Source organism: Sorex araneus, chromosome X (genome assembly GCF_027595985.1).
Source record: "Sorex araneus isolate mSorAra2 chromosome X, mSorAra2.pri, whole genome shotgun sequence".
Taxonomy (NCBI): Eukaryota; Metazoa; Chordata; class Mammalia; order Eulipotyphla; family Soricidae; genus Sorex; species Sorex araneus.
Window position 1 is genome coordinate 361,235,065 of NC_073313.1, and position 20,186 is coordinate 361,255,250.

The following is a 20,186-nucleotide window of genomic DNA, read 5'->3' on the forward strand; positions in this document are numbered from 1 at the left end:
CCCGACGCGCCCCGCCCCGCACGCCGCCCGCCGCCCGCGCCGCCGCAGTGGCCGCCGCCCCGCGCTCCCCGCCGCCCGCGCTCCCGCCGCCGGCGCGCCCAGCCACGTGGACCCGCCGGGCTCGCTGCCCTCACGTGCTTCCAGCATCTGCTGGGGCGAGCGCGGCTCCATGGCGGCCCTGGTGCTGGAGGACGGGTCGGTCCTGCGGGGCCAGCCCTTCGGGGCCGCCGTGTCGACTGCCGGGGAAGTGGGTAAGCCAGCCCGGCCGGCCTGCCCTCCCCGGGCCCGGCCGCGCTCCCGCCCGCGCCCCCGCCGCCCCCCGCCCCGGGTCCCGCCCGGCCCCGCGCAGCCCCCGCGGCTCGGGCCCGGCGTCGCCCCACCGCCTCTCTCTTCCAGTCTTCCAGACCGGCATGGTCGGCTACCCCGAGGCCCTCACCGACCCTTCCTACAAAGCCCAGATCCTAGTGCTCACCTACCCTCTGATCGGCAACTACGGCATCCCTGCAGATGAAGTGGACCAGTTCGGTCTCAGCAAGGTAGCCGCGCCCAGGCCGTCCCGCGCCCCTCTCCGCGTGGGTCCCCCCCGCCGAGCCCCGGAGAGAACAAAGATGCGCGCGGAGAGAGTTACTTAGTTCCGTGCCCCGAGCGCTGCCCCCCCCACCCCGAGGCCGAAGCCCGGCGTCCGGGCTTAGTGAGACAGGTGCAGATTGGAGATGAGGACAGGGGATCAGGTCACGGAGGTTCCTGGGGAAGGGACAGGGACCAGGGCTCACCCCTCTGCCGGGGCTGGAGAGTGCCTGGGAAGATAGTTCTCCACCTGCTTCTCTGGCGGCTCTTGCTACCTCTCGCTCCGGGGGAAAAGTTCTCTGCCCTAGCTCAGAAACCTTGTTTCCTCCCACCGAGAGGCTTTCTCTGGGCTCCCCCTTGGGAACTTGGAAACGAAGTTGCATTCGGAGAAATGCAAGTATTAAACAAGTTAATTGCAGAAGTTAACTGAAGCCAATGTTTCCCACAAAGCTCCTTTGGTCCCAGTCCCAGATCTGCCTTCTGGTTTGTTTTGTTTTTATTTTCTTTCTCTCTTGAACTCCTGATCTGCCCCTCTAGGCCACTCTTGTTCTTGGAAAGGACACCGGGCCACCCTGAACTGCCCTAATTTCTGATGCAGCCTGGGTTACCCGCAGCGTTGCTCTCTCCAGTTTAGCAGGTTGACAGATTGAGTTGATAAACCTGCAAGACCAGAGGCCCTGATGGACCTAGAGGGGTTGGGGCCTGAGCTCTTGGAACCTTCCCCAGCCTGTAGCGGTGGGCTGGACCTAGTACCAGCATTAAAGGCGTGGCCATTCGGCACTTTAGCATGCCTGAACACTGAGGGAGGGTCTGCCCTGCCCTTCCAGTACCTAAACAGTCTGGACTGGCTCAGCCATAAAGCCTTACATTCAAACCCAGCTGTTTCCGCCCCCCCCAAAAAAAAAAGTGAGGCCAGAGGGGCCACAGCCATAGTACAGCAAATAGGGCACTTGCCTTGCACACTGCTGACCCAGGTTCAATTCCCAGCATCTCATATGGTCCCCAGACTCCACCGGTATACCGTGATTCCTGAGTACAGAGCCAGGAATAACCCCTGAGCATCACTGGGTGGGACTCAAAAATGAAGATTAAAAACAAAGATTAAAAAGTGGAGCTTGGGGGGGGGCGAAAAAAAAAATAAAAAGTGGAGCTTGTGGGGTTGGAGCGATAGCACAGCAGGTAGGGCATTTGTCTTGCACGCAGCCGACCCGGGTTCGATTCCCAGCATCCCATATGGTCCCCTGAGCACCGCCAGGGGTAATTCCTGAGTGCAGAACCAGGAGTAACCCTTGTGTATTGCCGGATTGCTGGGTGTGACTCAAAAAGAAAAAAAAAAAAAGTGGAGCTTGAGAAGTGGCACAGAGGGTAAGTGACCTGCCGTATTTAACCCTGGAACCCCATATGGAACCCGTGACCACTGTTGAGTATAGCCCAAGAGCTGACCCACCAAGTACCTCTTTTTTAAAACTTTATATATGATGTCAGTTAATTTCCAATTTCAGTTCCTTTTTGTTTAGTTGGGAGTCACACACTTAGTGCTCAGGACTTCTGGCTCTGCACTCAGGAACTATTCCTGGTGGGGGTCAGGGGACCATATGGCATGCCAGGAATCAAACTCAGATCGGCCGCACATAAGGGAAGCACCTTACCCACTGTGTTATTTATTCATTTATTTTTGCCCTTTGGGTCACACCCGGCAATGCACAAGGGTTACTCCTGGCTCATGCACTCAGGAATTATTCCTGGCGGTGCTCGGGGGACCATATGGGATGCTGGGAATCGAACCCAGGTGGGCCGCGTGTAAGGCAAACACCCTACCTGCTGTGCTATCATTCCAGCCCCATCTCTGTTATTTTTTAAATCATACCATATGGGGGAGATATAAATACATGATAAATATATGTAGTTATAAACCTCTCTTTTTATTGAGAGAGATGTTGTGTACTTCATTTATCATTGTGGATTCTTTGTGCTTGCTTTTTGGGCCACACCCGGCAGTGCTCAGGGTTCACTCCTGCCTCTGTGCTCAGGGCTCACTCTTAGCAAGTCTCCCCACTGGGGGCCATCTGGGGGATCAGGGTTGAAACCCGGGTCAGCTGCATGCAAAGCAAGCATCCAGCATGCTGTCTTCATTCTCTCCAGCCCCCTGCACTGTTCCCATTTCATACTAATTTAATCGTCTTCACCTCTTGTCAAAATGTTGAAATCCTTAAGTAGCAAATTAATAGACAGGGAGCCCAGGGCTCCTCCCGGGCTGTATTCCCCTCCCTGGCACCTGCTAGGTACTCAGGGTGTTCCCGGGACACCCGCCTTGCTTTTGAGGAGTGCGCGGTTCTGGAGAAAGTTCCCCTCCCCCCGCGCCCGATAATACTATGGAGCAAGAAGAATTTCAGGGCGTCCTAAGGGGCTTTCACAGCAGAGAACATTCGTGATTTCCATCTGGGATAAGAGAATAATGTCACACACACACACACACCCCTTCCCCCTGGGCTGGAGTGATAGAACAGCAGGTAGGGCAGGACGTTTGCCTTGCACGTGGCCAACCTGGGTTCGATCCCTCCATCCCTCTCGGCGAGCCCGGCAAGTTACCGAGAGTATCTCGACCACCCAGCAGAGCCTGGCAAGCTACCTGTGGAGTATTTAATATGCCAAAAACAGTAACAAGTCTCACAATGGAGACGTTACTGGTGCCCGCTTGAGCAAATCAATGAACAACGGGACGATAGTGCTACACTGCTAATGTCACCGCTAGTCATTCAGCAGGCTTCCTGGCCTGCGTGTCTTGTCTTTCTCTGGGGGGAATGAGGAGGCGTGTGGTTGGTGACGGGCATGAGCCCGGGGTGCTGGGTACGTAGAGGAATGAGTGACGGCTCGTTCCCTGGCACGGAAGGCCCCTGGTGGGTGCTGCCTCTGCCCCATGGCACCTCCTTCTGTCCACAGTGGTTTGAGTCCTCGGGGATCCACGTGGCGGGGCTGGTGGTGGGCGAGTGCTGCCCCACGCCCAGCCACTGGAGCGCCACCCACAGCCTGCACGAGTGGCTGTGTCAGCACGGCATCCCCGGCCTGCAAGGTACGTGCCTGGACAGAAGAGACCATGGCTAGACCTCGGGGCCCCGCTGGGAGGGGGGAGGCCACCATAGTGACGGCATGCTCTGCCCTGACCTGGTTCCAGTGGGGGGCTGGAGGGGAAGAAAGGGATTTCCTGGCCAGCCCCTGCCCCACAGGTGACTTTGAAGCGAGTCTTCTAGGCATCTTTCCCTTCGAGCGTCGAGTTCTGTGTGTGCGAACCTTGTGGTGTCCCCAGGGCACTCTCTTGGGACCCTCAGTGTCCTGATTCCATTCAGCTGTGGGGTTTTAGAGGGGCTTCCCTCCTGGGCATGCACTTGGCGGTGGGCAGGAGCTCGGGGGCCACAGAACAGCTGCCCCGTGACATGGCCTCTGGACGGAGGAAGCGCGGCTCAGGGTGTGGCCTGGCGCTGGTCACGGCGCCTTCTCACAGGTGTGGACACCCGGGAGCTGACCAAGAAGCTGCGCGAGCAGGGCTCCCTGCTGGGAAAGCTGGTCCAGGACGGGACGGAGCCTTCCACCCTGCCCTTCGTGGACCCCAACTCCCGGCCCCTGGTGCCAGAGGTCTCCATTAAGGTACAGAGCTGGCGCGGGAGAGGTGAGGGCAGGAGCAGCGGTTTTTCAGCCTCTGGATCCAAAGAGAGCCGAAGGCCACTTCGCTGGGGCACAGGAGCGCAGAGGCCCGTGGGGAGGCAGGTCCCCCTGCTGGCTTCGTCTCCGGGGAGGACAGCTGCCAATCCTGGCCTCCCTGCCTCCATCCCGCAGGCACCGCGGGTGTTCAATGCGGGGGGCTCCCCTCGGATCCTCGCCTTGGACTGTGGCCTCAAGTATAACCAGATCCGATGCCTGTGCTCGCGGGGGGCCGAGGTCACCGTGGTCCCGTGGGACCACGCCTTAGACAGCCAGGGTGAGTGCGCGCTGACCTCCCCTGTGTCCCCACGGCGTGATGCCAGGCGGAGGGCTGTGGGGCTGACGGACTGTCCGAGTGGTCACTGTTTTACGTCTCTTTCCTGCTTGCTCCAGAATACGAGGGACTTTTCCTGAGCAATGGCCCCGGCGATCCTGCCGCCTACCCCGGCGTGGTGTCCGCACTGGGCCGGGTCCTTTCGGAACCAAACCCCCGGCCCATCTTTGGGATCTGTCTCGGACACCAGCTCTTGGCCTTGGCCATCGGGGCCAAGACATACAAAATGGGGTGAGACTGGGCAGGAGCGGGTGGGCCGGTGCTTCCAACGGGCGTGGGGGGTGTGGGAGCAGAGCAGGCTGGAGGGCTGCAGGGGTCACGGACCCCGGGAGGGGTGGGGGCGCCTGACTGGCCGGTGACACGGGCCGCGTCCACCCGCAGGTACGGGAACCGAGGCCACAACCAGCCGTGCTTGCTGGCGGGCACCGGGCGCTGCTTCCTGACCTCCCAGAACCATGGGTTTGCCGTGGAGACGGACTCGCTGCCCGCGGGCTGGCTTCCTCTCTTCACCAACGCCAACGACCGCTCCAACGAAGGCCTCGTCCACCACAGCCTGCCCTTCTTCAGGTGAGGGGGCCCGGCCCCTCTGGGGGTGGCAGGTGGAAGAGGGAAGCCCCGAGGGTCAGCCTGCGCTGACAGGTTCTGCCCCCTGTCCCCTCACCAGTGTCCAGTTCCACCCGGAGCACCAGGCTGGCCCTTCGGACATGGAGCTGCTCTTTGATATCTTCCTGGAGACTGTGAACGCAGCCAAGGCTGGGAACCCTGGGGGCCAGACAGGTAAAGCATCGGGCCAGCACGATGACGGAGACCAGGGCGGCATCTGGGATGGACATCAGATGCCCAGGACACGTGCCTGCTTAGGAGGCATTGAGGCACCAAGTGTCCACTTAGAGAGAGAGAGAGACAGGACCAGTGAAGCCAGAGAGAGAGAGAGTACATACGTGTGCATATGTGTCCATCCATCCCTCAGGATGTTCTGAATGTCTCTTGCCTCCACAGTCCGAGAGCGGCTGACCGAGCGCCTCTGCCCCCCTGGGAGTCCCACCCCTGGCTCGGGGCTCCCTCCCCCCCGAAAGGTCCTGATCCTGGGCTCGGGAGGCCTCTCCATTGGCCAGGCGGGAGAGTTCGACTACTCCGGCTCCCAGGTAGAGCACCCGGCCCTGCTCTTTGCAGGGCAGGTCTTCCAGAGAAGGCCTGATACCTTTGGTGCTCGGGAGCCTGGCGGGGCTGGGTTGGGGAGGTGGGGCTGAGCATCCCCCCTGACCCCCATACACTCCATCCCCAGGCGATCAAGGCCCTGAAGGAGGAGAACATCCAGACGCTGCTGATCAACCCCAACATAGCCACGGTGCAGACGTCCCAGGGGCTGGCCGACAAGGTGTACTTCCTGCCCATCACCCCGCACTACGTCACACAGGTATGAGTCCCTGGCTCAGGGGTTCCCCCATAAATCTTCGGCACGCTCGCTCACCCTGGGGGGGGCCTCTCTCCCGGCCCAGGTGATCCGTAACGAGCGCCCCGATGGTGTGCTGCTGACGTTCGGGGGCCAGACGGCTCTGAACTGCGGGGTGGAGCTGACCAAGGCCGGGGTGCTGGCTCGGTACGGGGTGCGCGTCCTGGGCACGCCCGTGGAGACCATCGAGCTGACCGAGGACCGGCGGGCCTTCGCGGCCCGGATGGCAGAGATCGGGGAGCACGTGGCCCCCAGCGAGGCGGCAAACTCCCTGGAGCAGGTGCGGTCCGTGGGGGAGGAGGGTCTCATTCCTGGGGGGCCAGCCCACCCTGCCCCTGACGCCCTGGCCGCTGTCCCCGCCCTCAGGCCCAGGCTGCAGCGGAACGCTTAGGCTACCCGGTGCTGGTGCGCGCCGCCTTCGCCCTGGGGGGCCTGGGCTCCGGCTTCGCCTCCAACAAGGAGGAGCTGTCGGCGCTGGTGGCGCCCGCGTTCGCACACACCAGCCAGGTGCTGGTCGACAAGTCCCTGAAGGGCTGGAAGGAGATCGAGTACGAGGTGGTGAGAGACGCCTACGGCAACTGTGTCACGGTGAGAGGCGGCTGGGGCCAGCAGTGTTCCCCCGCCCCCGAGGCGGGGTGGCATGACCTCAGAGGCCAGACAAAGCTGGGGGGCCACTTCCTGCCCCCTGGCCACCGCGTCTGCACCCCACCCCACAGGTGTGCAACATGGAAAACTTGGACCCCCTGGGCATCCACACCGGCGAGTCCATCGTGGTCGCTCCCAGCCAGACGCTGAACGACAGGGAGTACCAGCTGCTGCGGCAGACGGCCATCAAGGTCACACAGCACCTGGGGGTCGTCGGCGAGTGCAACGTGCAGTATGCCCTGAACCCCGAGTCGGAGCAGGTGAGCACGGGGCCCTGCCTCACGTTCAGGCCACGGTTATCTCTGTCGCTTTCCGCTCGTCTGGATGGAGGGCTGTGTCGCTCCCCTCTCCCTCCCTGTCTAACCCCCGCCGGGGTCCCGCCCTGCTGGGTGCTCAGGATCCCCTCTGGGTGTATATGTGTGCGGGTGAAAGCTCTCGGCCTCCCCCCGGCCTGGCAAGTGCTCGAAGCCGCCATGCCCGCTCCTGGGCCCGTCTGCCTTTCCGGGAGCTGCGGACAGACAGCCGCTGCCTCTCCCCGCAGTACTATATCATCGAAGTCAACGCCAGGCTCTCGCGCAGCTCCGCCCTGGCCAGTAAGGCCACGGGCTACCCACTGGCCTACGTGGCCGCTAAGCTGGCTCTGGGCATCCCGCTGCCCGAGCTCAGGTACGTGGGCTGAAAGGAGATGGGGGTGGAAGGGGGTGCCAAGGGGGCAAGGAGAGGGGTGGGGAGCCGAGAAGACGCCCGAGGATGGGAGGGAAGCAGGATCGCGGCCTGGTGTGCCGGCTGGACAGAACCGTCTGCAAACTCCCCCGGGCGTCTCCAGGAACTCGGTGACCGGGGGCACCGCAGCCTTCGAGCCCAGCCTGGACTACTGCGTGGTCAAGGTCCCGCGCTGGGACCTCAGCAAGTTCCTGCGCGTCAGCACCAAGATCGGGAGCTGCATGAAGAGTGTCGGTGAGCAAGCTGGGACCCCCCCGAGGGGCCCCCTGGCTGGGCCGTGGTGGAGGCGGTCGGGCGCGAGCATGCAAGCTCCCGTTTTATACAGGAACCCACCGAGGCGCCCACGGGAGTGTCTTGGTGAGGCAGAGCCCAGAACTGAAGGCTCGGCCCAGCTCTGAGCGACACCCGGTCACTGTGGCGCCCGGCCTGCCGTCGGTGAAGCCAGTTCCTCGAGCCCAAGCCACAGCATGTCACATCCTCCTGGCCGGGCTTTTGACCACAGTGACCTTTTGTTCTCTGCACTCGGTTAAGTGCCACGGTGCGGGACTCGGCTCCGGCCTCTCTCTGCCAGCCGTCTCCATCTGTGCTGGCGCCCAGCCCGCTCCCCGGGTGTCCGCCTCTCCGGGCCCTTCTGTGGCCCCGGGGAGGTTTTACTTTGGGTCTCTGTTGTGCCGTCAGAGCAGGGCAGGGCAGTGCCCAGGTGGTAGAGGGCACTGAAGCGGGTCCAAGCATGTCCTTGGACCGTCTGTGGGAACATTCTGCCCATACAAGCACAGCTCTGTCCCGGTGACACCCCCATCAAGGGGGACAGGGACCCTCGGGCTCCTGGGTGCCAGGGAGAGCACTGCGGTGGCCTTCGGGCCAGTCACCCTCAGCTCAGTTGGAAGTTCCAGAAATCCGAAAAGGCTGCCGGCTTGTTCCTTCTGGAGATGAATTTCTGCTACATGAAAATTTAATAAACATGGGAATGGAGCCATAATTAAGTTGTGGCTAAAAGAAATGAAATGTAAAAAGGACAAAGATTGATTCCTGGATGAGACATTTAAACATTTTGTGTCTCGAAGGATTCTTAGATCTTTTTAGAAAACTGAATTTTTTTTTTTTTTTAATAATTTTTGTTTGGGAGCCACATCTATCGGTGCTCAGGGCCTCCTCCTGGCACTGTGCTCAGGGATCGAAACCTGTCACATATAAGGCAAGTGCCTTACCCGGATGTACTGTTGCTCCAGTCCCTGAGACTTTAATTATGTGAGATACTTGAGCTATTCAGAATTGGAGCAGGCAGTCTTAAGAAGTTCACTGTAACTTTGTTTCCTGGATAGTGACTTTATAGATACTCATATGTGTCCCCACTAGTTTTTCAGGTCCATATATGCATGTACATGTATCTTGTGTGCATGTACACAAGTATGTAGGGTTTCTCTTTTGCTCAAAATGAAGTTGTAAATCACGCTACACAGGAATTGAACAAAATAACTACTTAGAAGCAGTTTGCTTCATAAGTTTCAGCATCTGAGCAATTAAAATTTTCTTCTTTTTTGGCAATTTGGGCCACATTCAGCATTGCCAGAGGCCACACCCCAGCTCTGTTTGGTGGGGGGAGGAATCAGGTGATGCCGGGAGTTCAAACCACCCGGATGAACACTTGAGAGAGTTAAGCGTTCTCCCGCACACGAGCACTCATGTCACAGTAACTTGTGGTGCATGTAGAGACGAAATGTACCTGTGAGGAGACGTGGGCAGGAAGACACTGAGTCTCTGAATGCGGGAACTGTGTGAGCTATGCTTGTGTCTGTGCTGGTTGTGAACAGGACCCTCTGCGGGTGAGGCAGAGTAGTGAGGCCATCTTCCCATTACCCAAGGGATTTTTCTTTTTTTCTTTTTTGGGTCATGCCTGGTGTTGGGGTTGGGGTTACTCCTGACTCTGCATTCAGGAATTACTCCTGGCGGTGCTCAGGGGACCCTATGGGATGCTGGAGATCGAACCCGAGTTGGCCGTGTGCAAGGCAAACGCCCTACCTTCTGTACTAGAGCTCTAGTCCCCCCACCCCCCAGGGGGTTTTAAATGAAGTCTGAAGGAGGAGCCAGGTGCCCGACGGTGGTCTCCGAGCACGGGCGGAGCCAGCTGGGGACTCACCTGGAGACCCTGACCTCAAGGGAAGCCCCCCTCGGCCAGCTCTCAGTGCTCACGTTCTGTTCCTCAGGTGAGGTCATGGGCATTGGGCGTTCCTTCGAGGAGGCCTTCCAGAAGGCTCTGCGCATGGTGGACGAGAACTGTCTGGGCTTCGATCACACCGTCAAGCCGGTCAGTGACATGGTAAGTGCTGCAGCTGACTTGGACCCGCTCTGTCCCCCTTTTGCCTCCGGTGCTCCTGGCAGCCGACCATCCCAAACTCTGACGGTTCTTCCTCCACTGAGAACCGTGCCATCTTCTCAGGAGTTGGAGGGGGGCCTGTGGCGGGGTGTGGAATTGACCGGACACACCACCACCTCCGTCCACCACCCACCACCACTCACGACCACCCACCACCTGTCCACCTGGCCTCTCCCCGCTAGGAGCTGGAGACGCCAACCGATAAGCGGATCTTCGTGGTGGCCGCCGCCCTGTGGGCCGGCTACTCGGCGGAGCGCCTGTACGAGCTGACGCGCATCGACCGCTGGTTCCTGCACCGCATGAAACGCATCATCACGCACGCCCAGCTGCTGGAACAGCACCGGGGTCAGCCGCTGCCCCCCGACCTGCTGCACCAGGCCAAGCGCCTGGGCTTCTCCGACAAGCAGATCGCGCTGGCCGTCCAGAGGTCAGTGACGTCGGGGGGCGCCCGGGCTGGGACATGTGGGGGAGGGGACACGCAGAGTGCTGGGAGCGCCGCTGGCTTCTTCCCATGGGATCGCGTGCCGAACCCTCTCGTCCTTCAGCACAGAGCTGGCCGTCCGCAAGCTGCGCCAGGAGCTGGGGATCTGCCCGGCCGTGAAGCAGATTGACACGGTGGCGGCCGAGTGGCCGGCCCAGACAAACTACCTCTACCTGACCTATGGCGGCACCACCCACGACCTCACCTTCCGGTCCCCTCACGTGCTGGTCCTGGGCTCCGGGGTCTACCGCATCGGCTCCAGCGTGGAGTTTGACTGGTGCGCCGTGGGCTGCATCCAGCAGCTGCGGAAGGTGCGGACCCTGTGCTCGGCCTGTGTGTGCGCGTCTGCCCAGCCCCCTCCACCCCAGGCGCTGCGGCCCCTGCTGCTTCCCGTTCCCTCTCCCGTCCCTGTCCCCCTTTTCTCCATTGTTGCTGTGCAGACGGGCCTGGCTGTGCTTGGCTTTTATTTACTTTTGGGTGTGGGTTTTGTTTGGGTTTTGCTTGTCTTTGCTTCACACCTGGTGATGCTCAGGGCTCCCTCCTGGCTCTGAGCTTAGGAATTAGTCCTGCTGGGGCCAGGGGACCATATGGGATAGGATGCTGGGGATCCAACCTAGGTTGGCCTTGTGCAAGGCCAATGCCCTCCCCGCTGTCCTGTTGCTGTGCTTTTAGCTGTGACCCTCACCTGGGGCCACACACCAGGCTCCATTCACACTGTCGGCCACAGTGCTCACAGGCCCACTCAAGCACACTTCCTGGCCACGGAATTTGCACCTCCTCTTAGTGGGGCATCTTTAGCTGGTGCTTAGACACAATGGCTGCTCGCTTCTGGTAAGTGCTTGGCGTGCCAGGGGCCACCGACAGCAGAGCTGCTGGGATCATGCTGGATACATGTGGGGCACCAGGGATTCAAACTCATGACCACGGGCTTGTACGGCAGGTGCTGTAAGCCACTGCTACCAGTATGGCCCTGCCCCTCCCGTGGCCCCTGCCAGCTCTTCTCGCGGCATTCTCTGCCTGTTTCTGCAGAACTGCCTTGGGCAGCTCGCCCGGCTCGCCGAGGCAGGGCTCTGAAGTCTGGGCGCCCGCCTCGTTGCAGATGGGGTATAAGACCATCATGGTGAACTACAACCCCGAGACAGTTAGCACCGACTACGACATGTGTGACCGGCTCTACTTCGATGAGATTTCCTTTGAGGTAATGGCCCTCGTGACCCCAGGTGGGAGATGGCTGGCGGGTGGGGAGCCGTGAGCAGGCCTGGGACCCACGAGTCCCTCAACACATGTGTCCGCCCCCGCCCGGCAGGTGGTGATGGACATCTACGAGCTGGAGAACCCCGAGGGTGTGATCCTGTCCATGGGCGGGCAGCTGCCCAATAACATGGCCATGGCCCTGCACCGGCAGCAGTGCCGGGTCCTGGGCACCTCGCCCGAGGCCATCGACTCGGCCGAGAACCGTTTCAAGTTCTCCCGGCTCCTGGACACCATCGGCATCAGCCAGCCCCAGTGGCGGGAGCTCAGTGACCTCGAGGTGGGCCGGGCCCGGGCGGGGGCGCGGGGCTTGCTGGGCGGGCCACAGGGACCAACGGCTCAGCCTCCCGTGCCCGCAGTCTGCCCGCCAGTTCTGCCAGACGGTGGGGTACCCCTGCGTGGTGCGGCCCTCCTACGTGCTGAGCGGAGCAGCCATGAACGTGGCCTACACGGACGGGGACCTGGAGCGCTTCCTGAGCAGCGCGGCCGCGGTCTCCAAGGAGCACCCCGTGGTCATCTCCAAGTTCATCCAGGAGGCCAAGGTGCGAGTCGGGCTGGCTGGCAGGCTGCGCGGTGCTGGCGACACCGGAAGGGGAAGTGCCCGGGGGGAAGTAATGGACCAGACGGCCCCAGCCTTCAGCACATTGTCCCGTGCTGCCCGTCCCCCAGGAGATTGACGTGGACGCCGTGGCCTGCGATGGCGTGGTGGCAGCCATCGCCATCTCGGAGCACGTGGAGAACGCAGGCGTGCATTCAGGTGACGCCACGCTGGTAACCCCGCCCCAGGACATCACCCCCAAAACCCTAGAGCGCATCAAGGCTATCGTGCACGCCGTGGGCCAGGAGCTGCAGGTCACGGGGCCCTTCAACCTGCAGCTCATTGCCAAGGTCAGTGGACGGGGCTGCGGAGAGGGGTCGCAGGGCCCCTGGCTTCGTGGTGGTCAGACAGACTCACCCACACACACAATGGTGGGCAAGGCGGGGAGTCAAGTCCACAGCGCGGTGTCCACCCCCAAGAGGGAAGCCTGACCTCTTGCCTGTCCTCTGTGCCCCAGGACGACCAGCTGAAGGTCATCGAGTGCAACGTGCGCGTCTCTCGCTCCTTCCCCTTCGTCTCCAAGACCCTCGGGGTGGACCTCGTGGCCCTGGCCACGCAGGTCATCATGGGGGAAGAAGTGGAGCCCGTGGGGCTCATGACTGGCTCCGGCGTGGTGGGGGTGAAGGTGAGGAGCGGAGGTGGGGGGAGGGGTCAAACGGGTTGCCCAGGAGCCTTTTTTCTCGGCCTGTGGCCGGATGGGCGGCAAGAGAAAGCCCATGGGGTGCGGCTCCCCGAGGGCCAAGGCGGCTTGAGGGAGTGGACTGGGGGATGGGCAGGACGTGGGCACAGCAGGGCCTGGGGCCGGGGGAGAGCAGAGCTTGGAGAATTTGGAGCCTCCAGCCAAGGGGACGTGACCGGCACTTCCAGGAACAGTGGGGTCCCCTCATGCCTCCCCCCACGCCCCCCTCCTGTCCCCCAGGTGCCCCAATTCTCCTTCTCGCGCTTGGCGGGGGCTGACGTGGTTCTGGGCGTGGAGATGACCAGCACGGGGGAGGTGGCCGGCTTCGGGGAGAGCCGCTGCGAGGCCTACCTCAAGGCCATGCTGAGCACGGGCTTCAAGATCCCCAAGAAGAACATCTTGCTGACCATCGGCAGCTATAAGGTGCGAGGGTGGGGCCCTCGTAGGCCAGGGAGGTGGGGGGAGCGGCCGAGCTGCCTCCCTGCAGAGACGAACGGTGTGGTCTTCTGCCTGCAGAACAAGAGCGAGCTGCTCCCGACCGTGCGGCTGCTGGAGAGCCTGGGCTACAGCCTCTACGCCAGCCTGGGCACCGCCGACTTCTACACCGCGCACGGCGTCAAGGTACGGCCCCGCTCAGCGCCGGCCAGGGACAGCAGGACGACCATGCGCTCGCCGCAGCCTCCACCATCCCCCTCGCGACCCTGCCGCGAGGCCCCAGGCAGCGTCCCCTGGGGCTGGCCCACCTGACCCCCACCTCCACGCCACAGATCACCGCCGTGGACTGGCACTTCGAGGAGGCGGTGGACGGCGAGTGCCCGCCCCAGCGCAGCATCCTGGAGCAGCTGGCCGAGAACCACTTCGAGCTGGTGATCAACCTGTCCATGCGGGGTGCGGGGGGCCGGCGCCTCTCCTCCTTCGTCACCAAGGGCTACCGCACCCGGCGCCTGGCCGCCGACTTCTCCGTACCCCTCATCATCGACATCAAGTGCACCAAGCTCTTTGTGGAGGTGAGAGGCCAGGTGTCGGGTGGTGGGTGTGGCCCCCGCGGTCTCGGAGGGGGGGGGTACCTGCAATCCAGGCTGCCCCCCTCCCGAGTTGAGGCTGATCCAGGTGCACCCTTCCCTCCACCCCCGCCACCGCCCTGGCAGGCCCTGGGCCAGATTGGGCCGGCGCCCCCCATGAAGGTGCATGTGGACTGCATGACCTCCCGGAAGCTCGTGCGGCTCCCTGGTGAGTGCTCCCTGCTGAACGCTCCTCCCCCGTGGGTGCTTCTCGGGGTCTGCGCACAAGCCAGCAGCTGGGCTGATGCCTTGGAGTGGTGGGAGAGGGTGGTCGGGCCGTGTATGGTAGGGTCTTCACCGCCATCCGTGGCCGCCTCTCGCTGCAGCAGACGCTGCCGGTTTTCCAACCAGCCCTGCTCACCTGTCTCTTCGTCTCGGCTCTTGGGGTTCAGGCGCTGGGGGTGGTGTGCATCCAACAGCGGGGGCGCTGGCGGGGGGCTACTCGCAGCTGTGCTTGTGCCTTCTCCTGGTGGCGCGTGGGGGAACGTGAGGTTCTGGTCTTGAGCCGGGGATTGGCCATATACATGGCCAGTGCCGTCCCCCCACCGGGGCTGTCTCCTGGCGCCTCCTCTCCTAGCCCCTGTGACCTCTGACCTCACCACCTGTGCCCCCAGGCTTGATTGACGTGCATGTGCACCTGCGGGAGCCTGGTGGGACACACAAGGAGGACTTTGCGTCGGGCACTGCCGCGGCCCTGGCCGGGGGCGTCACCATGCTGTGTGCCATGCCCAACACCTGGCCCCCCATCACCGACGCCCCGGCCCTGGCCCTGGCCCAGAAGGTGAAGGAGGAGCCTGCCCTTCCCTGCGCCCCCACCCCCACCCCCTGCTGGGCTGGCGCGGGAGCTCACGGGCTTTCTCTCCCCTACACCACCCCAGCTGGCAGAAGCCGGCGCCCGCTGCGACTTCGCCTTGTTCCTCGGGGCCTCGGCGGATAACGCGGGCACCCTGGGCCCTGTGGCTGCGTCGGCCGCGGGGCTGAAACTCTACCTCAACGAGACCTTCTCCGAGCTGCGGCTGGACAGCGTGGCCCAGTGGATGGAGGTAAGGGGGCCGGGCCCGCCAGCGCGGTGAGGGCCGGGGGCGGAGACCGCACACTGCTGAGAGTCGCCCCGCGTGTGTCCACCTGCCCCAGCACTTCGAGACGTGGCCAGCCCACCTGCCCATCGTGGCCCACGCCGAGCGGCAGAGCCTGGCGGCCGTGCTCATGGTGGCCCAGCTGACGCAGCGCCCGGTGCACATCTGCCACGTGGCCCGGAAGGAGGAGGTGAGTGGGGGGCGTCTAGCCCCCAGGGCTGCCCGCTGGGGGGCTGGGGCGCTGGGGGGGGGAGGGCACAAAGACATTGTTCGGCTCCATCCCCAGATCCTCCTGATCAAAGCCGCCAAGGCCCGGGGGCTGCCCGTGACGTGCGAGGTGGCGCCGCACCACCTCTTCCTAAGTCGGGACGACCTGGAGCGCCTGGGGCCGGGCAAGGCCGAGGTGCGGCCCGAGCTGGGCTCGCGCCAGGACGTGGACGCCCTGTGGGAGAACATGGCCGTCATCGACTGCTTCGCCTCGGACCACGGTGAGGGGCCTGGAGGTGTCCTCCGCGGGGACGCAGGGGCGGCAGCTGGGCTGGCGGGGAGTGATGGGGGCGGGGCCGGCGGGCGGGGAGTGATGAGGGCGGGGCCTCAGAGAGAGCGGGGCGGGGCTGAGGGCCTCCCGCTGTCCCCCCAGCGCCCCACACCGTGGAGGAGAAGTGTGGCCCGCGGCCACCGCCCGGCTTCCCGGGCCTGGAGACCATGCTGCCGCTGCTGCTGACCGCCGTGAGCGAGGGCCGCCTGAGCCTGGACGACCTGCTGCAGCGCCTGCACCACAACCCCCGCCGCATCTTCCACCTGCCCGCGCAGGAGGACACCTACGTGGAGGTGCGCCCGAGTGGGCGCCTCCTGGGAGGGCCGAGGGGGGGCGGGGGCGTTCCCCAGCATGACCCCCGTGGCCCCACCTTAGGTGGACCTGGAGCATGAGTGGACGGTCCCCAGCCACATGCCCTTCTCCAAAGCGCGCTGGACACCCTTCGAGGGGCAGAAGCTGAAGGGCACCGTGCGCCGCGTGGTCCTGCGAGGGGAAGTGGCCTACATTGACGGGCAGGTACGCGGTCCCTTCCCGCCCGCCCCCCTGCCCTCCCCCACCCCCGCCACGGCCGGCCATCCAGCAGGAGGCAGCCTGGTACCCTTCTGGTCTGGCTGCTCACCCCCATGCCCACTTTCCCACCACAGGTCCTGGTGCCCCCAGGCTACGGGCAGGATGTGCGCAAATGGCCTCAGGGAGCCGTGCCCCAGCCCCCGCCCCCCGCCCCTGCCTCCAGTGAGATTTCCACGGTGAGTGCTGCTCGCGCTGCTCGAGGTTAAGGGGACCAGGTGCTTGTGTCAATCCTTCAGCTCCCTGCCATGCCCTCGGGGTTTCCTGACACCCCCAGAGTGACCTGTGGAGGGGGTGACCGCGGGTCCTCGCATGCTCTCTCCCCAGACGCCCGAGAGGCCCCGCCGCAACACCCCGGGGCTTCCAGAGAGCCGTTTCCACCTGCCGCCCCGGATCCACCGAGCCTCCGACCCCGGCCTGCCCGGTAAGAGCCGGGGCCACGCGCCCCCCCCCCCCTCAGCAGGGCAGGGAGCCGCTTCCTCATTGTCCCGGGTGGCAGGCTGGGCCCTATCCAGCCTCCCCTCCTGGGCCTTCGTGGCAGGATCCCCTGGGGGGCTGCCTCTCGGCTGCTCCTCACAGCCCTTTCTTGTCATGGGCAGCTGCGTTCCTCTGCCCGGGAGCCAGGACCCCGCGGGGCAGCAGAGTGTGGGGTAAATCCAGGTTGCTGTGGGTGTGACCCTGGCCACCCCGCTTGCCATGGGTCCCCCTTGGGCTGGGGGGCTGCAGGTGGGGGCAGGAAGACCCTGGAAGTCACATGCCTGTCCCCAGCACTGTGTGGCCTTCTTGCACCCCCCAACCGGCTGTCGCGTGGTGTGTGTTGGTTTGACACGTGCACTGGGGTTTGGAGTGTGGTGTGGGGGCCGCAGCCACAAACTGGCTGACATCTGCCTCACGTGGCCCCTTTGCAGCCGAGGAGCCAAAGGAAAAGCCCTCCCGGAAGGTGGCAGAGCCCGGTGAGCCATCCCACCCTCCCCCCTACACACACACACACACACACACACACACACAGTCTCACACACACATATAAACACACTTGTCACCTACACACACACACACACACAGTCTCACACTCATATAAACACACTTGTCACCTACACACACACGTCTGTCTGGGGACCCCAAGGAGGAGTTCTGACCCCTCTCTCCTGCCCCATCCTCCCCTGCAGAGCTGACGGGCACCCCGGACAGTGCCTGCTACCCTCCACCACCAGTACCTAGACAGGCATCGCCCCAGAACTTGGGGGCCCCGGGCCTGCTGCACCCCCAAACCTCACCCCTGCTGCACTCACTAGTGGGCCAGCATATCCTGTCTGTCCAGCAGTTCACCAAGGACCAGGTGCTGTGGGTGGGGGTGTGGGAGCGAGGAGGGCCCCCTTCCCCACCCCAGGAGCTTTGAGGACCTCCACGGTCGGGGCTGTGGGCCCTGCGCTGATGGGGCGGCGGTGATTCTGCCTTAGATGTCTCACCTCTTCAACGTGGCGCACACGCTGCGGATGATGGTCCAGAAGGAGCGGAGCCTGGACATCCTCAAGGTCAGGGGCAGACCTGGCAGCTGGGCGCTGGTGGGCGGGGCTGAGTTCCAGGGGGCGGGGCTGAGACCCAGGGGCGGGGCTGCCTCTCTCTGGCCACACAGGGTCCTGCCACCACCCCCAACCTGCTCCCCGTTCTCACGTGATGAGCCCATGGGGACGCGTGTATGTTTCCTTCCCTGCCTCGTGTGGAGGCCGCACCGCAGCCCGGGGGTTGGGGATGCTGGAGCAGGGATGGTGGGGGTCTGCCCCTTAGCGCCCCTGTCCTGTGCCCAGGGCAAAGTGATGGCCTCCATGTTCTACGAGGTGAGCACGCGGACCAGCAGTTCCTTCGCCGCGGCCATGGCCCGGCTGGGCGGCGCCGTGCTCAGCTTCTCGGAGGCCACGTCGTCCGTGCAGAAGGGCGAGTCTCTGGCCGACTCGGTGCAGACCATGAGCTGCTACGCCGACGTGGTGGTGCTTCGCCACCCCCAGCCCGGCGCGGTGGAGGTGCGGCCAGAGCGGGGGCTGGGAGGGCCCAGTGGGGGGGGCTGGGGGGGCACAGGGCGCGCAGGGGCCCGGGTCTGCCCGAGATCCTCCAGCCCCCACCATGTCCACAGCTGGCGGCCAAGCACTGCCGGAGGCCAGTGATCAACGCGGGGGACGGCGTGGGCGAGCACCCCACGCAGGCCCTCCTGGACATCTTCACTATCCGCGAGGAGCTGGGCACTGTCAACGGCATGACGGTGAGGCCCCCCGGGGCTGCTGCGGGGGGGGGGGGGTGGGGGTGGGGGGCGGGGAAGACCCCCGGGGAGGTTCTCCTTGGTCCTGGCCTGAGACCCCCTCCCCCGCAGATCACCATGGTGGGTGACCTGAAGCACGGGCGCACGGTGCACTCCCTGGCCTGCCTGCTCACGCAGTACCGCGTCAGCCTGCGCTACGTGGCGCCGCCCGGCCTGCACATGCCCGCCAGCGTGCGGGCCTTCGTGGCCGCCCGGGGCACCAAGCAGGTGAGGCGGGGAGCCCCGCGGGATCCTGAGCGCGGCCCGTGCCCCTCCACCACGGCACCCTGCCCTCTGCCCTCCGCCCTCCGCCCCCCTGCAGGAGGAGTTTGAGAGCATCGAGGAGGCGCTGCCCGACACCGACGTGCTCTACATGACCCGGATCCAGAAGGAGCGTTTCGGCTCCACGCAGGAGTACGAGGCTGTGAGTCTGGGGCCCGCGGGAATGGGGGGGCCCTGGATGGGGGGAGGGCAGCGTGGCTGGCGGGGCGGGGGGGGCGGCTCCCTCTGCCCAGGGCACTCACTAGGGCCTTGTCTGCCTGGCAGTGCTTCGGCCAGTTCATCCTCACCCCCCACATCATGACCCGGGCCAAGAAGAAGATGGTGGTCATGCACCCCATGCCCCGCGTCAACGAGATCAGGTAAGCGGGCAGCCAGGGGGCAGGGGGGCTGCGGCCGGAGCTCTCCGCAGGGGCTGACCCACACTCTCTGTCTGTCTGTCCGTCTGCAGTGTGGAAGTGGACTCCGACCCCCGGGCCGCCTACTTCCGCCAGGCCGAGAACGGCATGTACATCCGCATGGCCCTACTAGCCACCGTGCTGGGCCGCTTCTAGGCCGGTGCCCCCCACGGGGGCAGCCCACAGGGCACCTTCCAGGCCCCGGGCAGGGCCGATGTACTCGCTCGGGCCTGAGTACAGGGCCTGGGACACAGGGCCCGGTCACCCCACCCCCCTTCCCAGCCTCCCACCTGTACAGTCACTTTTGTACCGACCCAATAAATCTGAATTGTCTCTCTGGCCTGCCGCCCCGGGGTCTCATGCTGAAGCCTAGGTCGCGGGCGACATCGGCAAGTGTCCCCACCATGAGTGCCCCCTGCCAGAGGCCAAGAGACCCCCTCCCGATGGTGGCGTCAGCCCGGCTCCCCTCGCTGCCAGGAGCCACAGTGGTGGCTGCGTCCTCAGCCCGGCGCCTGGTCCGAGGATCGATGGCTCCTCCCTGCCCCCTACCCGCTCCCCAGAAGCCCCCGGGTGTCGACATCTGCGGAGTCTGTGCCTGGTGCTTCCCTCGGTCCCTAACTTGGCTCCCTCCAGCTGAAAAGCTATGGGTGAGGCACCGGGAACCTAGGTCAAGACTGGCACATGTGAGAGACTTGGGTTTGGTTCTAGCACCACCAGGCCCCACCTCCAGAAAAACCACCCTGAACAGACATCAAGGGTGAGCAGGGTCGCTCAGGCCAACTAAAGGTCCCACCCAACTGGAACAAAAAGCTTGTCCGAAGGGAGCGAGTACTTCCCTACATCGTGTCGTTCCATCCTCACTTGGAGAATTTCTGGGCAGCTCACCCCCAATCTGTGGTCCACGGGGCCTCAAGCCTACTGGGCTGGGAGGAGGATGAAGCCCGCCTCAGCCCTGGTGCAGGGTCTGCCGGGAGGCAGGCGGGGGATGGGCCTTCCTTAGGGCTGAGTTCGGGCCAAGGCCTGAAGCGCGAGTAAAGAGGGTCCCTAGCCCAGCCCGGGGGCCGAGGGTTGGGGAGCCGTGCCCAGGGCCCGGGTGCTGGGCCTGGGTTTCCCTGGAGCTCTTGGCTGGTGGGAGAAGAGTAACAGTTTCAGAACACGCCTCCTCCTCGGCAGAAC

General features: G+C 64.0%; 1 protein-coding gene across 2 annotated transcripts; it reads left to right on the top strand.

Annotated features, from left to right (window-relative positions):
* Nucleotides 1-47: 47 nt before the first annotated feature.
* On the top strand, nucleotides 48-19,345 carry CAD (carbamoyl-phosphate synthetase 2, aspartate transcarbamylase, and dihydroorotase). Of its 2 annotated transcripts, XM_055120769.1 has the most exons (44): nucleotides 48-251; nucleotides 397-536; nucleotides 3,508-3,637; nucleotides 4,067-4,209; nucleotides 4,399-4,540; nucleotides 4,657-4,828; nucleotides 4,979-5,164; nucleotides 5,262-5,374; nucleotides 5,597-5,742; nucleotides 5,883-6,014; nucleotides 6,097-6,330; nucleotides 6,417-6,638; nucleotides 6,767-6,955; nucleotides 7,237-7,361; nucleotides 7,522-7,652; nucleotides 9,623-9,735; nucleotides 9,975-10,219; nucleotides 10,338-10,584; nucleotides 11,373-11,471; nucleotides 11,580-11,804; nucleotides 11,884-12,066; nucleotides 12,194-12,412; nucleotides 12,580-12,747; nucleotides 13,042-13,224; nucleotides 13,318-13,422; nucleotides 13,569-13,808; nucleotides 13,950-14,031; nucleotides 14,477-14,643; nucleotides 14,741-14,905; nucleotides 14,997-15,128; nucleotides 15,225-15,426; nucleotides 15,579-15,769; nucleotides 15,852-15,992; nucleotides 16,121-16,222; nucleotides 16,371-16,467; nucleotides 16,952-16,996; nucleotides 17,210-17,379; nucleotides 17,501-17,575; nucleotides 17,849-18,061; nucleotides 18,172-18,297; nucleotides 18,406-18,561; nucleotides 18,656-18,757; nucleotides 18,880-18,974; nucleotides 19,064-19,345. In XM_055120769.1, the coding sequence occupies exons 1-44, from the start codon at nucleotides 170-172 to the stop codon at nucleotides 19,164-19,166; spliced, it is 6,678 nt and encodes a 2,225-aa protein (XP_054976744.1). In that variant the 5' UTR covers nucleotides 48-169; the 3' UTR covers nucleotides 19,167-19,345. The 2 variants fall into 2 exon arrangements, with proteins under 2 accessions (XP_054976744.1, XP_054976745.1); XM_055120770.1 differs by lacking the exons at nucleotides 17,210-17,379; nucleotides 18,656-18,757; nucleotides 18,880-18,974; nucleotides 19,064-19,345 and having other exon boundaries at nucleotides 18,406-18,555.
* Nucleotides 19,346-20,186: the final 841 nt, after the last annotated feature.